This window comes from Phoca vitulina, unplaced genomic scaffold (genome assembly GCF_004348235.1).
Source record: "Phoca vitulina isolate PV1807 unplaced genomic scaffold, GSC_HSeal_1.0 scaffold2, whole genome shotgun sequence".
Taxonomy (NCBI): domain Eukaryota; kingdom Metazoa; phylum Chordata; class Mammalia; order Carnivora; family Phocidae; genus Phoca; species Phoca vitulina.
The window spans coordinates 28,086,451-28,104,279 of record NW_022589705.1 but is presented as its reverse complement, the minus strand read 5'-3'; the positions used below and the strand labels follow the sequence as shown (position 1 = coordinate 28,104,279).

Genomic DNA, 17,829 nt, shown 5'->3' with positions numbered 1-17,829 from the left:
ACTCCATATGCTAGACCCACTCAAACATATCTTGCAACTGACTTGCTATGATGAACGGCAGCTCAGACTTAGAATAACCTTTTTCTATGAGGTTAAGAAAAAAGGAGTACTTGTACCCCCAAAATATGTATCACTGAAATTTCACATTATACATTTAATACATTCATTCGATTTTTAACAATTCCTAACAATTCTGAGATGTATGGTACCTGCTGCCTGTTTTGGAGGTGGGGGAGGGGGAGTCACGACTTATTTTACACATGAAGAAAGTTAAACTTGGAGAAATTGTGTAACTTGGTTATAGTTCCATAGCTCATTAACTAGTAGAGCCAAGCCTGGATTCGAAGGCCACTAGTTATACTAGGAACTATGGACACACGTAAGATATCTGCCCTATAGGAATTTGCAGTCTGGAGACATGGAAAACATGAAAACAAAGATGAAAACTCTAAAAGTACAGAAGATCTCAAAAAAATGTGGTAAATTGTAAAGTTAATAGTACAAATTTGTGTTTCTTAATGTTACCGATGTATGACCTGAGCTAGAATTTCTAGAAATGGGGTCTGGAATCTTTTTCTTTTTTTTTTTTTAAAGATTTTATTTATTTATTTGACACAGAGAGACACAGTGAGAGAGGGAACACAAGCAGGGGGAGTGGGAGAGAGAGAAGCAGGCTTCCCGCCGAGCAGGGAGCCCGATGCGGGGCTCAATCCCAGGACCCTGGGATCATGACCTGAGCCGAAGGCAGATGCTTAACGACTGAGCCACTCAGGTGCCCCGGGGTCTGGAATCTTTAAACAGCTGATTCTTAATGTACATTCATGCTTTAGATGCACTGGTATAAACAATATCCAGAAAGACTTTAAGAAGGAGAGGTCAAATTGGCTCATTTTTCTCATTCAAATCCACCTATACTATTTTCTGGTATTTTCCTTATATTCCTTTTAAGAACAATGAAAGACTTCAGTTTTAAATGGCACATAAAAAGTAGCTTTAACTAGAAATGATACCAGTAGATCTAAACACCACGTTATTTGAAATCCTAATTTATAAAAGTCATAACCAATTTTGTGGTTTTTTTTTTTTATTTTTTATTTATTTTTTTTTTTTTTAAAGATTTTATTTATTTGACAGAGAGAGAGATAGCGAGAGCAGGAACACAAGCAGGGGGAGTGGGAGAGGGAGAAGCAGGCTTCCCGCCGAGCAGGGAGCCCGATGTGGGACTCGATCCCGGGACCCCGGGATCATGACCTGAGCCGAAGGCAGACGCTTAACGACTGAGCCACCCAGGCGCCCACCAATTTTGTGTTTTAATAACTATTACAGCAGCTTGCTAACCTAATACTTTGCTGACTATAAACAATGTACAAGGTCAAATTTATGAACAAATTGATAATCTAAATATGATTACACTGCCACCTAGTGCTCAATTTTTACAGTGACACAATCACAATTAGGATTTGGGGGGAAAAAACCCCACAAAACAGTGCTGTTAGAGCCAATAGTTTCATGACAGAAATGACAAAGCTTTGCTTTAAAAATTGGCCTTATTTTGAGATCACTACCAATATCCTAAGGATCACTGGTAAGGTTAAATAGCCAATGACAACTCATAACACTTTCCATGTTTAAAATAAAAATCCTGTAATTCAAATAAAAAATTGACTTTTCCTAGTCAATTAGACAGTTATTACAAGTTAAATAGTATTAAAAATAGCCACAAAATATTGGGAACAACCCAAGTTACAGATGAAACTAAATATCACACAACCACTTAAATATGGGGGAAAAAAATTAAAAGACACTGAATGTTTGACAAACTGTATTTTCCAAAGATGGCAGCAATAATATCTCTCATCAATATGTTCTTCAGAAACATGACCTTATCTATCTCACACTGAGGGGGTACCTATTTCTCCACCCCTTCCAGTCTAGGTGGGCCCTATGACTGTTCTAATAGAATGCAGAAGTGATCCTATTCCAGGCATTGTCCTTAACTACCTGAGTCCAGCTTCCATGCTCTTGAAACACATGCTCTTGGGGTATTTCTCTTGGAAATCAACCACCATGTATGAAATATGACTACTCTGACACAATTATGGCAAAACTCTAGAGCATGGCACATCTGTATGGAGAGGCCAAAGGGCAGAGAAGAGGCAGAAATGTAGGAGAGAAAGCCATCATGTGGGGAGCGGGCACCTGGGTGGCTTGGTTAAGTGTCTGCCTTTGGCTCAGGTCATAATCCCAGGGTCCTGGGACTGAGCCCCGCATTGGGCTCCCTACTCGGCAGGGAGAGCCTGCTTCTCCCTGTCCCTCTGATGCTCCCCTTGCTTGTATTCTCTCTGTCAAATAAATAAATACAATCTTAAAAAAAAAAAAAAAAAAAAGAAAAGAAAGAAAAAGAAAAAGCCATCATGGAAGTGGATCCTCCAGGTCCAGCTTGACCCATAAAATCATAATCAACTAAAATGGCTGGTATAAACCGTTAAGTTCTCAAGTAGTTTGTCATGTAATTGAAACAGAAACTGGTTCCTAAAAGTATGATGTTGTTTAAGAAAAACCTAAAACACTTTAGGCACTGGTTTTGAGACTGAGTGGTGGGCCTCAAGAATCCTATGAATGAAGGCTTGAAGGACAATGAGAAGAGTGTTGTTAGAGACTGAAGAAAAGGCAGTTTATAATCATGTAAGTTTTTTTTTTGTATTATGAAATTATTTCACTAAAAAAGGTGGTAGTCATGGGCTCTGTTGAGAGGGGTAATATATGGCTCTGAAGATAACAACTAAGCAATATCTAGTGTTGAGCTGGAAATTAAGAGGAGTTATAGTGACAACAGGCTGCCCTAAGTTTAAGCACAAGTTAAATATTAAGTATATAGTTGTCAAGAAAACCAATTCTAAGAGTTCCAGTTTCTAAAGTTGTCTGATTATTTAAATCAGAAGCTACTGAAAAAGCTTGTTCAATAAAATGGTATAATCTGAAAAGTTTCATAAAAGGTAAAATGTTACGGCAAGCACATTCAAACCATGTAAACCAAGATTATTTATTAGGAAGCACATGATGACACGTGAATTTAAATCTCTATTATGAACATCAATATCTCAAATGTGAAAAAAGCCACAAATTTTATGCCCTTAGTGGATTGCAGAATATTGGCCCAGACTAATTTCTTCCTTGTCTCCATAGCATAAGAGATAAAGGCAGAACTGAGCTGGCAACAGAGAGCATATGCCTTTAAACCAACAAGTTGATGCAAAGCCAATTAAATATATAATACAATCTCAATTTATGATCAATCTATGACAGCAATGTATGTGTTTGTGTATATATGTACACATGCACATGTATTTTTAAAATTTAGACTCACAGACTGTCATGTTCATTTAAGCTCTTTTCAACATAATTTGATGATCTCTTCAGCAAAACGGAACTTTATTAGCAGACTCTTGCCTGCCCACCCTCACGGAATAGATTATTCACTTGCAGGACACACTGCAGGTTAAGTTATACACTGAACCACAAATATGTGAATGAAGCTACTGTCTATTTTAAAACAGGTGTTACTGGGCGCCTGGGTGGCTCAGTCATTAGGCATCTGCCTTTGGCTCAGTTCATGATCCCAGGGTCCTGGGATTGAGCCCCACATCGGGCTCCCTGTTCAGCGGGGAGTCTGCTTCTCCCTCACCCTCTGCTTGCCTCTCTGCCTACTTGTGCTCTCCCTCTCTCTCTGTCAAATAAATAAATAAAATCTTAAAAAAAAAAAAAAAAACCACAGGTGTTACATTTTATGTCAGAAAAACCAATTATCACAAAAAGATATTTCTGTATATAGAAAGGAAGTTTAATCAGATTATATTTTTTAATTTTCAAGCCTCACAATTAGGCTAATTGCTTTAGTTAGCATAAAATATAGTAGTTCCAATGCTGGTGTTCAAGACTAATAAGTAAATAAAGCAAACTAAAAGAAAATTAACTTCCTTTGGTTTGATATAAGCAGAAAAATGCAAGTAAAAATTAGGGATTCCAACCACAAAAAAGCATGTAAGCCTTGTGAATTAGATATTCCTTCTCCAGCTGGTTCATCTTACACAACTATCTTGCTAGTCTGAAGTAGAAGTGAAGCTGATGGAAGGGCTGATGCAAAATTTCTGCACTATTTTAAATGACTACATTTAGGAGAGCCAAGAAGCTGAAATGATCTTCAGTCTTCTGTCTCTGCCTCACTCTGACATACTATCAGTTTGATCTTAATACTGTGGAATTAGAATGCTCTCATTTAACTTAATCGGCAAACATTTTCTGTAAAGGGCCATATAGTAAATATTTTAGGTTTTGTGGGTCAAGAGCCTAAACTGCGGCACTTACATAAAGAGGAAAACTCCACTAATTTTTTATTGATGAAATTAAAATTAAAAATTAAAATATAATAGTTTGTTATAATACATATCTACTACTGAGAAAAAATAGAATTCTCTCTTGGGGTGATAGTATTTCACTTAATTGGAATTCAGTTAGCGTTCTCTATCATCAAAATCAATTACAAATGTTCATCTGTCAATGCTGTATTAACAGGATTTTATGTATTTCATTTTTAAAAAAGTCTTTTGCACACACAGATAAGTACTGCCAAATACTGATATTAATCTGCAAGCATATGATTTTAATTGAGCATATTCATTGCTTGAAAGGCATTTATAGAATTTTATTACATTCTTCTGATATTTTGCCTTTTAACATGTCATTACATTGTAGATTAATCACTCCCAATTGAAGGTTAGGTGGGAGCTCCTTAATTGCAGAGTTAAACGGATTCTGAAATGTGAAAATTTCCTTTGCATCCAGGTCTGAAAAGCACTGATTAAAATATAGTTTGAGTCTGGAAAATATACCTGCTGCAGATCTGTGTGGGAATGAAGATCCTAGTTCCTGTTTTAACTTCTGACAGCAATGAAAGTATATAAAATACATTAAAGTAATTTGACATTGTTTGTGATTCAAATAATGTTAGTTGTTGTGAAACTGACTTTACTACAGTGCCATTTTAACATATAGGCACTGTTTTGCCTTACAATTCTAGGCTGAATTAATTAATATTAGCAAGTCTGCAGCAAAAGCTAATTTCTAAAGCCATTCGGTGTTCAACAGCAGTGGCTGAAAGCAGTACTGGATTCAGAAAAATTTCAACTTGGCCCTGAGCTCAAAAACAATTACAAGAAAACTTTGCTACTGCTAAGCTATCAAATTACTGTGTGGTAGGCAAGTCGAGATATTCAGCTTCTATTTCTGACAATGATTCACTGAAGTGATGACAGTTAAGTCCATGAGAGTGAATGAAGTTCACTACTGATACTGTTACTGATCAGTTATGTGAGAGATTCAAACCTTTTCTACAATGTATCGGCTGATGAATACAACAAAGAACTACAGGCTTTAAAAATCTTACATTTTCACAATCTTTGTAAATTTCTCCTACTAAGTCTTCTTCCACATGCATTTTTCCAGGATCAGTTGTAACACATCTTAGCAGATTCCCCTTCAGGTTGTACTGAATTAGCATTTTTGTAACTCTTTAAAAATAGTTTCTCCTGTAGTTGTTCCATGCAGATGATTCAAACTCTTAAAAACTCTACACTGACACCTTGAATAAACAACTCAGTAACATCTAGCTAGTCATCAAGAGTCCAGGAAAAATACTTGAAATTTGCCTGGACTTTTAACTATTGATGTTGCTCCCAAAGTCCTCAACTCTTCAAGCAACTGTTTTTGCAGAGAGGCTAATCGTCTTAAATAAGTTTATTTTTTCTGGACATGATTCTTCAGCTACCACAATCAAGCACGAATTAATTAACTCATCATTGGTAAATGGCTTTCCCTGCATGGGCTACAAATAAGCCACTCAGAAACTTACTTTAACTGCAGCCTTATTTTTATTCTTTGATGTTGGTGAAGAAATTCTGCTATGATGAGATGTTCCACTTTACATTTTCTAAATTTTCTGATCATTGTTTTTACTGAGTTGGCATGATGAGTGTTTATCTGGTAATGTCAAAGGTTACTGTACTCTTTTAGCAGAGCTATAGTTTCACTGCATAATAAATACAGTGCTTTGCCATCTAATTCAATAACAAAATAACCCACACTCCACTGTACCTTAAAAGCATGACATTCAAAGTTGCCTTTTTTTTTTTTTTGACACAATGGGTATGCAATGGTAACAAAATGTTGCAGTATGGAGACAGGCTTTGTACTCAAGATGCTGAGGAGTTGTAACTACATTACTGGGATTTATAGTGCACTGGGCAGCAGTATGACGTGATGAGAACATCACATCTGGTTTCTGCTGCAACTACTAAATCCTGGTGTCACAGTGTGAAAGCAGTCATAGACAACAGATACCAAGCAAGTGTGGCTGTGTCCAGTAAAACTTTATGTATGGATACTGAAATCTGAATTTGATATTATTTTCATATGTCCCCAAATGTTACTATTCTTTGGATTTTCTTCAACCACTTAAACATGTAAAAGCCATTCTTAGCAGGCAGGTCAAATATAAAATAGGTGGTGGGTCATAGTATGCCTATCTCACACTGAACTCATTTTACTATGAAAGGCAATCTAGGATAGAAATTTGACTCCATGTAGACAGTGGAGCTTCACTGCCACACTAAACTTCAGTTTCTCATCTCTAACATGAACATAATATTAGTACTCACCTCAAAGGTTTCTCTGAGGATAAACTGAGTGAATATGTAAATCATTTAAAACAGTGCCCAGCATATATAAGCTATTAATATTGCTTACTGAGTAGAATTCAATTAATTTTAAGTGGATTTTAGTTCCTATTAGCGACTCTCTATGATTTAAAACTCCCACTGGAGGTCTGAGGCGAGCAGCCTACTTGGACGAATATTACAGATGTCTCCAAGTAAGACAATTCCGTAATATATCACCACCAATGTTTCTGTTATACGTCCCATAATCCTACTAGCACTTTCATTTCTAAGTATTTCAAATGGCTAAGTATTACTCCTTTTTTCAGGCACTGGCTGCAACCCCACCATAAGAATAATTTTTGAACAGACCATCTCTATTCAAAATTTGGCTACATATCTGGATAAGTGAGCAAGTAGGAACAAAATGAAAATTTTAAGCAGTATTTTTGACAATTTTATACCAGAAATTCATAAATAAATCATTCTATATAAGTGATTGGCTCTGTTAACTGAAAGGCCTTGGATGAGACTCAGTACAGATATACCTTTATTACCCTAAAACAAATCTTGTTTAAATATCTAAAAGCCACAAAAGTTAGATTAAATTTACTCATTTTTTTTAAAGACTTAGTTATTTTGAGAGTGACAGAGAGAGGGAGAGGGGGCAGAGGGGGAGGGATAGGGAGAGAGAATCTCAAGCACACTCCACGCTGAGCACAGAGCCTAATGTGGGGCTGGATCCCACAACCCTGAGATCATGACCTCAGCCAAAACCAAGAGTCGAATGCTTAACTGACTGAGCCATCCAGGCACACCTTATTCATTATTTCATATACACAAGTTTCACCACCACCACCCCAGCACCCCATCAAATATTTAAGATTAAGGACTCAGGAGGGATGCCTGGGTGGCTCAGTCAGTGAAGCATCTGCCTTTGGCTCAGGTCATGATCTGGGGTCCTGAGATCATCAAGCCCTGCGTTGGGCTCTCTGCTCTGGGGAGTCTGCTTTTCCCTCTCTCTCTGTGCTCACTCGAGTGCTCTCTCGCTCTCGCTCTCTCTCTCAAGTAAATAAAATCTTAAAAAAAAAAAAGACTAAGGACTCCAAAGACTAAGGACTGAGGGCCTTTTCTTTTGGATTGGTTGTCTCAATTTTAAATGTTCCTTCATACCCCACATTATGAAATATATACATTTGTATAGACAATAAAATATGGTATCTCTGACTTTACTCTTGTTTTTTTTCCTAATTCTTCTTGTTTGTTAGTTGTATAAATAATTACCTGCAGGGAAAAAAATCAAAATGTATTCATTAAAAGAAACTTTGGGAAATATACAAAAGCAAAGTACCCAAAATAGTGATTTCAATTAAAACCATAATAACTGCTTACCTACAACCAGGCCACATTCTGGACAGATCATATCACCAGCTCTGTAGTCCTCCACTAAAATCGCATCTGGATGGTTTGGACACGTGACTCTTGGAAGAGCATCCAAGCTAAATGGGGAAAAAAAAAAAAAAAGAACTTTTTATATTCTCCCAACCAATATGTAACAAAGTAGTCTTTTGGGGGGAAGAAGGGTAAAGAAAGATTTTGAACACTTTCCCAATACTGTACATGTATAATACACTTAAGCTAAATCTTCAAAGTAAACCAGTTAGGTAACTTTTAATTCCAGCTAGTAATTAACAGATTCCATTAGAATTGTTTTTTCTAAGAACAGTTAGGTTTGCAGACATGGAAGGCTTTAAAAACCTAAATGGAAAGTAAGTCTTTTTTCTCTTAACAGGTAGGCTACCTCTTAACAGGTAGGCTACTAAGATTTTTAAAAATCTTGATTAGCATAGAAATGAGTAGCTACCATAATAACCTGTGACATTTACATATAATCATCTGGTTGTGTGACCTACCACTTATTTCTCTGGTTGGAGAATAAATTTCAAGTCTGTTTTTTTTTTTCTACTTGCTGGATATTTTAGTAATAGATTTAGAATAGTACACCAAACCTAACAGGTAGATAGAGGACGGTGGTAGATGTGTCTCTGCTGAACTTAAGACCTGAGGATTTCATTTAGTCCAAAAAATGAGTTTGCTACCATTCAAGAAATGGTTTCAAAAGGTACTTTTTAATCTATTTGTGATAGTACTAATTTGCTCAATTATTCTATTTTGAAAATAAAGCAGTTTGGGGAAGACAAATCAATCTTAAATGACACAAAAGTATCAGTTTTACAAAAGCAACAAAGAGGGGTGTCTTGCTAGCTCAGTGGGGAGAGCACCTGACTCTTGATCTCAGGGCTGTGAGTTCAAGCCCCACATTGGGCATAGAGCTTACTTTAAAAAAATAAAAATTAAAATGAAATAAAGAGCAACAAAGATATTTAACATAGATTTAGTAGTTAATTCCCTCACAATCATAAGTGTTTGGTATCATAGAAAATAAGCCCTCTTTAAAAGTTCACTTGAAATACTACAGCACAAGGTTGTTATGGCCATCACAAATATATATCTAGGGGTGCCTGGGTGGCTCAGTCCATTAAGTGTCTGCCTTCGGCTCAGGTCATGATCCCAGGGTCTTGGGATGGAGTCCCTCGTTTCAGTCTCTGTCTCCCTCTCCCCCTCCCCCTGCTCTCATTCTCTCTCTCACTGTCTCACTCTCATACACATGTGCTAATAAATAAAATCTTTAAGAAACAAAACAAAAACAAAAAACCCCCACAAATATACATTTAAAAGACATCATTAACCATTCTTACAGTAAGTAAGCAGATATTTGTGGTTTTGGATAAATTTTCTAATGTCAACAAATATAATTCAGAATGTTAACTCTCAACATAGGTGATTCCCACTGAAAAACTAATAACCCACATTCCCAAAATGTATATATTCAAATTAACCAAAACACGTCTTGGATCTTTTCATTGGGAAAATGGAGGAATAGAGGTTTGTTTTATAGTCACACTTATTCCATAAATTCCTATTAGGGAAATATTTTAATACCTTATGACAAATAAATTAAGAAATTAGTATAAATTATGAAAAACTATGTTGAAATAAAGGAAATTCTTAGCAGAATAAAAGTAATTACAAAGAGGCAGCCATATGGCACACAGCATACAAAGATAAGGACTAATATATTTTGCACTATTAAAAAGTATCTTGTGCATGTATATAAATGATATGTAAACATCTCAAAGATACGCTAAGTAAAAAGAGTAAGTTAGGGATTTTTAAAGATTTTATTTGAGAAAGGAGAGAAAAAGTGTGGGGGAGAGGGAGAGAGAATCTGAAGCAGACTCCACACTGAGCACAGAGCCCGACACAGGGCTCGATCCCACAAGGGAGAAGATCATGACCTGAGCCAAAACCAAAAGTTCGATGCTTAACTGACTGAGCCACCCAGGTGCCCCTAGGGATTTTATACAAAAATGGAAAAAAATATGAATTACAGTTATACTCAGTAAAAAAGATAACTCCCAAAATGCTATCAAAAGAAACTAAACATAGAGGAAAACACAGGCCATTTATATAAACTTTAAAGTGGGCAAAACAAATCTATCGTGTTAGAAGTTGGGATGTGGTTATCTTTGGAAAGGGGGTAATGGCTGAGGTCACAAGGAGGCTTCCAGGATGCCAGTGGTATTTAATTTCTTGACCTGGGTGGTAGCTATGTGTGTGTGCTCATTTTGTAACTGAACTGTGCACTTAAAATGTGTGTGCTAACTTCACGAAAAAGGTAAAAAGCAAGGTAACAAACAGTGTTTACAACAGACTTTGGGGGAAGAAGAAAGGTTAGCGCTCTTTGTTAACCATGCTTGTTAAACCACAGAATCCTTAGGAAAACACGAAGAAACAGGTTACAATGGCTGCTTTGGGGGAGAATTAGATGGCTGAGAGCTAGAGAAGAAAAAAACTGCTTTTCACTTTTCTTCTTGTTTTTGCACTATTTGTGTGTGTTACCTATCCAAAATAAAATAAATCACAATAAAGTAGTCAACTTTAATCAGAATACCCACAGGAGTAATACAAAAGAGGAACCACAAGAGTAGGGTAGTGGGGGAAGTAAGAGAGAGAAATGAAAGGGAAAGAATGAAGTAAACAACCACCAATGACATTAAAACAATTTAGAGTCCCTAAGGAGCCAGATAAATCCAAATCTCACTTTATAGCTATCACTTATTGGGTGCCTACTGTGTATCTAGTGCTACATATATATTATTAATCTTCAAAGCAAACCTGCAAAATAAGGGTTATTTCCCTTCTAAAGATTAAGCTCAGAAAATGATTAGCCTAAAATCACAGAATAGTGGTGGAGTTTAGATTTGAACTGACAACATTTGTGCTTTTCTCTGTGAAAACACCGGGCAGTTTCATAACCTAGTAACTGCATCTTCCTCAGGGGGAAAAAAGCTAAAGGCAGAAATACTAACATTTACCTTTGTTCTCACTGGTAGAAAAACTCGAGATGGACAACTGCAATGACACATATATTTAAGACCTGGACGTGTCCAGAAAAAATTTATTTCAAAGATTATTTTTTAACAAATGAAGAAAATAAAGGCACACAAAGGAAAGTGTATTCTTTTGGTAAAGAATCTATCACATGAACTTACTATATTTAACTGCTGCAAATTTTTCTCACAAACACAATTTCCTGTCCTATTATACGGAAAAGCTATGCCCAAATATGACCACACTGACCATCCAGATCTACTGCCATAAGAGAACATAAGTCGTATTTAGGTGTCTTTGGGTAGCTGAAGTTTTCCACTTACCTACAAGGAAGGCTTTCCCAACAGAGCCACACCCAGATAGAATGATTGAGCATTCAATCACACAATTACAATCAGTAAACAATTGGCTTTAAGAGTTGTTTCCAAGTTGTTTTACCTAATGCTGCCTCCACCAACACCTTTTTTTTTTTTTTAAGTACAGTAACATAAAGCAGTAAGTCTTAGGAGTTAACACAAAAGGACCTGGACTTCTTCAGTTTGCTATTTTGTGATAATGGCTTTCATTGGGAACTCAATTCCATAGATAACAAGTTCAGTGAAATTATGCCAGTTACCTCTCAGAGGCTATAGAACTAAGTTGATACTTTCAATACATTATGAGTTAACTAGAGGCCAATTGTGTGATAACAGGAAATAGATAAGAGATTCTACACTTTGTTCTAACACTAACCTTGGAAAAGTCAACACTGGCATGACTCAGTTTACACTGATTCAAAAATACTAATATCTACCTCATAGTGGTAATGAGAGAGATAATTAGGGTCTACAAGCATTTTTCAGATCACAGGATTAAAGGCTGCCTCTAAGGGCTCTGCACGCATTTCCTGTAGATGTGAGTACATCACATTTTAAAGACTATATTAGAGTGACTTCCCAGCATATGTAAGTAATTTTCTGCGGGAAAGATTTTCTTCAGGAGTATGCAGAAGACATTTGTAAAAAAATAAACCTCTTAGAAGGGAACTTATCAACTCTTCGGAAATGCCCTAGCTTCCATTTCAGAAGGCCTCTGGGATGGTAATCAGTTTCCATCAGGCTGACGTCCCTAACTTTCTAGCTGTCAGATCGATAAGGGCCTGGAACTAACCCTTTCCCGCTCTTTGGAAAGGATCGTGGGCTGGTTGAGCCACGGCTAGAAAAACAAGCGTAGAAAAAATTAACAAGAAAAAACACGGTTAAAATACTCAGAAAGGACGCGAAACCAGGGGCTGGGGACACAGGGGCCCCCACAGGGTGGTGCCTGGGTGAGAAAACAAGCCGGGACGCTGGAGTGGTAACGCCGACGGCTCGGTACCCCCTGCGACACCCCTGACAGCCCTGCCGTCTGGAAGTGCCTTTGTCCGGCTCGGCCAGTCAGTCCGCCGCCTCTCCCCGCACCTCCCGAGCGCTTTGCCCGACGCGACAGCCCCGGTGGCCGCCTGACAGCTCTGGCACTCTCCGCCCGCCCCTTAGCTAGCCCGGCTCGGCCGGACATACTAACCGGCTGGTAGACGCCATCTTCACGGCCACTGCGGTCCCAGCTAGAAGCCACAACAGACGCACCAAGAACAGGAAGAGATTGTGGCGACGAGACGCTCTAAGACGGGCTTTTATAGGCGAGCCACCCACGCAGTCGTAATAGGGCGCGGCTACGGGTCGGGAGAAAGGCCAAGAAAAGTGAGATTCTGTACGCCACGTGCTTTGCGTTTTTTTATTTTCCTATTCCGTTTCTGTGATTTGCCCTGCTGCTGAGCGAATCAACAAAACTACCTAGGAAAATTCTCAAGGCAACTCTACAAACGGGCTACACCAAAGATACCCTCAACTGGACTGAGTTAAAATACAAAGACAACCCGGCCTTCGTGGTGGGGGCAAAGCCCACATTCCCGAGGGTTTACTACCCACCTCCCAGCCTGCTGTCAGTTAGGCCAGTTTGAGCGCAAATCTTACTTGCCCAGAGGGGCGATTCCACTTAAGGAATTTGGAATAAAGAGAGAAATTCACTTAGGTCAGCCAGAACAGGTGTCAATGCAGACTCTGTCATCAGCTAGCAAGCTGTCTCTTCTTAGGCACATTCCTTCTCCTTTCTGTGCAAGGGGTAATAGTATCTGCTTTGCATACCCTTTTAGAACTGGCAGGAGATGAAACAAAACCTTGTGAGAGCACTCTACACCCCTGAGGCAGGGAGATGTGGGCCCTATCCTAATTTTTTTCCATGGCCTTTGCAAATTTGGCTGATAGCCGAAGTACAGAGAACTTAGTAGAATGTTTGATACCTCAAAAGGACCCCAGATTTATTAATTAGCCAAACTAACGTCAGAATAGTAATAATAATAACAATACCACCACCAATCTGCTGAAAATAAACCGACCTTGACCCTGTGGGAATCAGAGGAAAGAGGGTGCTCCAGGTTTCTATGGGGATGAGGACTTAGAATATAGTGGCTGCTTTGTTCACTTGGGCTTGGGACCTAAATGCCACTGAGCCCTCATTGTTTTCTTGAAAGGTGGGAAAGGCTCGCTTCCTCAGAAAGAACAAGGGGTGTAAGAAGCAAAAGTTTAGGAACTGAAATCTGAAATCTGGCTGGAGATGGGAGAGCTTTTTTTTTGTTTGTTTTTTCTTTTTCTTTTTCCAGTCTTCCAATCTGTAATTCTGTAATTTAAAAACTTGACTGACTACTTGACTGTACTTTGGCTGGTGGGGGGTGGGAGGTGGGGTTCTCCCTTAATATCTGGAAAAGTTTCAAAAATGCCAGTTCATTTCAGCTGTGCCAAATGCAACCAAAAAAGGGCTTGGGGGTGCTCCACCCCATTGGGGCAGGAAGTTTTTATAGATAGAGCACTTTGACTTGGTAGAAAAAGGAGGAGAGGAGGAGGAGGGCAACTAGACACCTCTGGAAGATCAAGAATAAGGACCTACCACCTAATGGTTTATGGTAGGCATTCAGTAATGTTTGCAGAAGAAAGAAATCAGAGAAGTTGAAACCCCAGAGGACAGAAGCTGGGCAACCTGTTAAATTACTTCTGCCCCCACCTGGAGGGTCTCTTATCTGTCATAACCTAGTTAGGATTTCTTTTATATTAAAATAGAACAATTTAGGTAGGTCATTCTTTTTCTTTTGTTTGTACAGCATAGGCAATTTATATAGCATTTTCATCAACATTTATCCCATTTAATCTTTACATCTGATCCTGAGATTAAAAAACACAACACACACACAGACACACACACACACACACACACACACACACACACACGCACATAGAGTTGGGGTTTTATCATGTAGGAATCAATGACCCAGACTAACATTTACCAAATCTTCTGGTTTGTCAGTATCATCATTTCTATTTAACTTCAATATGTGAATGAATTAAGTAAACTAATTCATTCAAATCAATTACTTAAATTAATTCATCTTTTTTAACTTAAACATTTATTTTATAAGTTCACATTGCTACTGTGACATCAAAATTGATGTGCTAGTTATCGTTCTTCTAAAGTATAAAATGCTTTACATACCTAATAATTTTTGAGAAGTTTGTGATCCACCTAGATATATATTTTTTATTTATTGAGGTGTTACATACCACAGAATTCACCTGTTTAGAAGTCAGTGACTTTCAGTAATTTAAAGGGTTTTTTTTTTAAGATTTTATTTTTAAGTAATTTCTACACCCAACGTGGAGCTTGAATCCACAACCCCGAGATCAAGAGTCACATGCTCTACTGATTGAGCCAGCCAGGCACCCCTTTAGTAATTTTACCAAGTTGTGCATACATCCCTAATCCAGTTTTAGCACATTTCCGTCATCCCAGTAAGAGCACTCATGCCCAGGGGTGCTGGGTGGCTCAGTAGGTTAAGTGTCTGCCTTCAGCTCAACTCATGATTCCAGGGTCCTGAGATCAAGCCCCACATCAGGCTCCCTGCTCAGTGAGGAGCCTGCTTCTCCCTCTCCTCCCCACTTGTGCTCTCTCTCTCCCAATCTCTGTCTCTTCACTCTCAAATAAATAAAGAAAATCTTAAAAAAAAAAAAAAAAAAAAGAGCCCACTCATGCCCATGGACAGTTAATGTGAATTCCACTTCCAGCCCCAGGAATCACTTTTCTGGACTTTTCATGTAAATGGAATCATATAATATGTGGTCTCTTGTGTCTGGCTTCTTGGCATAATGTGGTGGAGGTTCATTAAATCTAGCTTGTGGCCTCACTTTTGGAAACATTGAGAGAAAATGACATTTTCCTAACCTAAGCAAGGTTTGACAAATATTTGTTTAGAAATTATATGACAATTCTGCTAGGCTAGGAAGAATGGAGGATTCAATGAAATGTATGGCCAGATCTGACTTGGACTCTTGGAAATGGGATGAAATGCCCAGAATATTAGATAAGCCTCATGTGCCTGGTGCCTAATGTAATAGGTATTACTTCTAGAAATGTGAGGGTTTTTTAAAATTTTCAAAGTTTTTATCATGCACAAAGATGTTCAAACACACGAAAATTAGAGGGTATAATGTAATGAATCTTCATTACCTCTCTTCCTGATTAAACAATTACCAAGATTTTGCCACATTTGTATCATGTATCCTTTTCTTTACGTCTCCCCTTGCTAAAGCATTTTATTTTATTTTATTTTATTTTATTTTATTTTATATTATTTATTTTTCAGTAGGCTCCATGCCCAACATCAAGCTTGAGCTTATGACCCGGAGATCAAGAGTTTCATGCTCCACTAACTGAGCCAGTCAGGCGCCCCTAAAGCATTTAAAAAACAAATCCCATCTATCACCTTGACTCATACATATTTTAGTGTGCCTGTCTAAAAGATATGGACTTGTAAACCTTTTTTAATATAACATTATAATACTTCCTATATTACCAATGATATCTTTACACACTGAGTTTTCCATTGGTGATTGTCCTGGGCCTGCTTTGTGGTGGTTTGGTTTCACCAGGTTGAACAGTAAGACTTTGCTGAAGGTGGCAGGGAGCCAGAGAGGGAAACGGAGGGCCCCATATGCAACTGCAAGAACTGAGGTCCTTATGCTTCAGGCCATCTCTTAGGTACCTCACATTCCGCTTAAGTTATCTCCTTCTTGGTTATCACATCAGGCAAGATATTATTCTTCTCCTTCTAAAGGCTTAGAGAGGTTGAGTAGTTAAAGAGCCCAGAGTCGCACGATAAGTTAGTGGTGGAGGTAGAAATCAAAACCAGAGACGCCTGACTCTAAACCTTTCCCCCTTCTATGCAAGCCGACTGTGTAACTGATACCGCAGGACTGTATTCGGGGACCCAAAGTCCTGTGCCCTGGGAAATATAGATTATATTTGTAGAGGCGTTCACTATCATTTTGACTCTTTAATAAAGACATAAAGTTTTCTTTAAATTCAGATAGAAGTAGTAATAAAAATTAATAATCGTGAAATTAATAATAGCAACATACGCCCATAGAGTTCTTGCTATGTGCCAGGTACTATTTTAAGGCTTTGCATGTATTAACTCATTTAATCTTTCCAACAACTCTATGAGCTGGTTACTATTCTTGTCCCCATCTAATAGATAGGGAAATTGAGGCACAGGATGTTTAAGAATAGCCTGTAATCGGGGGCACCTGGGTGGCTCAGTCGGTTAAGCGGCTGCCTTCGGCTCAGGTCATGATCCCAGGGTCCTGGGATCGAGCTCCGCATCAGGCTCCCTGCTCAGCGGGACGCCTGCTTCTCCCTCTCCCACTCCCCCTACTTGTGTTCCCTCTCTCGCTGTCTCTTTCTGTCAAATAAATAAATAAAATCTTTAAAAAAAAAAAAAAAAAGAATAGCCTGTAATCACACAGCTAGTAAATGGCAGAGCTGGAATTTGAACCCTGGCAATTTGGCATCAGAGTCCATGCAGTATGCTTCCTAATAGAAACTCAATGTACAGAAATTCAATTTACAGACTTTAGGATCAAGGAATGGATTCAACAAGCAGTGTACCTGGAGCAATCATGTGGGCTTGATTTTATGGGACAGCTGTGCTCCAAAATATTCTGATCAGCTGTCTGCATAAGGATACTTATGTTTGTCAGACTGTGTGCTGCCTACACTGAAATGTGCCTGGCTCATCTCCCATTGCTAAATGTACTTGCATATGTGATCCTGAATTTAACTTTTCCATTTGTTTGTTGATTTATGTGACATCTTTTATTACCCAGTATTGGCAGCTAGCTTGTCCTCCACTTGAGAATAAAGCTAGCCTTTCACTGAGAAAAGCCAGTAGTTTCTCCACATGCTAGGAAGTAGAATTTAGGCTTAAAACATTAATAATATATAAATAGAAAATATTAACTGTCAGTTATCTCCTTACAGGATCAGGGAGGAAGCTTGATAGAAATTAATTCAGTTTTTAATTCAATGTTCAGTGAGTAGTAGTTTTCTTTTAAATTTCTACAGTACTCTGATAAGGGGAGCCTGAGTGGCTCAGTCGGTTGAGTGTTTGCCTTCTGCTCAGGTCGTGATCCCAGGGTCCTGGGATCGAGCCCCATGTCAGGCTCTCTGCTCAGTGGGAAACCTGCTTCTCCCTCTCCCTCTGCCTGCCACTCCCCCTGCTTGTGCTTACTCTCTCTCTCTTTCTCTCTATCAAATAAAT

The 17,829-nt window shown here is 38.4% G+C and overlaps 1 protein-coding gene across 1 annotated transcript in view; it reads right to left on the bottom strand.

Moving 5' to 3' along the window:
• The window catches only part of GTF2B (general transcription factor IIB), a 32,139-nt gene extending 19,290 nt beyond the window's left edge, over positions 1-12,849 (bottom strand). The window contains exons 1-2 of the mRNA XM_032424441.1: positions 12,708-12,849; positions 8,103-8,209 (exon numbers count right to left, since the gene is read on the bottom strand). Of these exons, the coding sequence (XP_032280332.1) occupies positions 8,103-8,209; positions 12,708-12,724 (124 nt within the window). The 5' untranslated portion in view covers positions 12,725-12,849. The remainder of the gene's footprint in view (positions 1-8,102; positions 8,210-12,707) is intronic.
• Between the last annotated feature and the right edge of the window lie 4,980 nt (positions 12,850-17,829).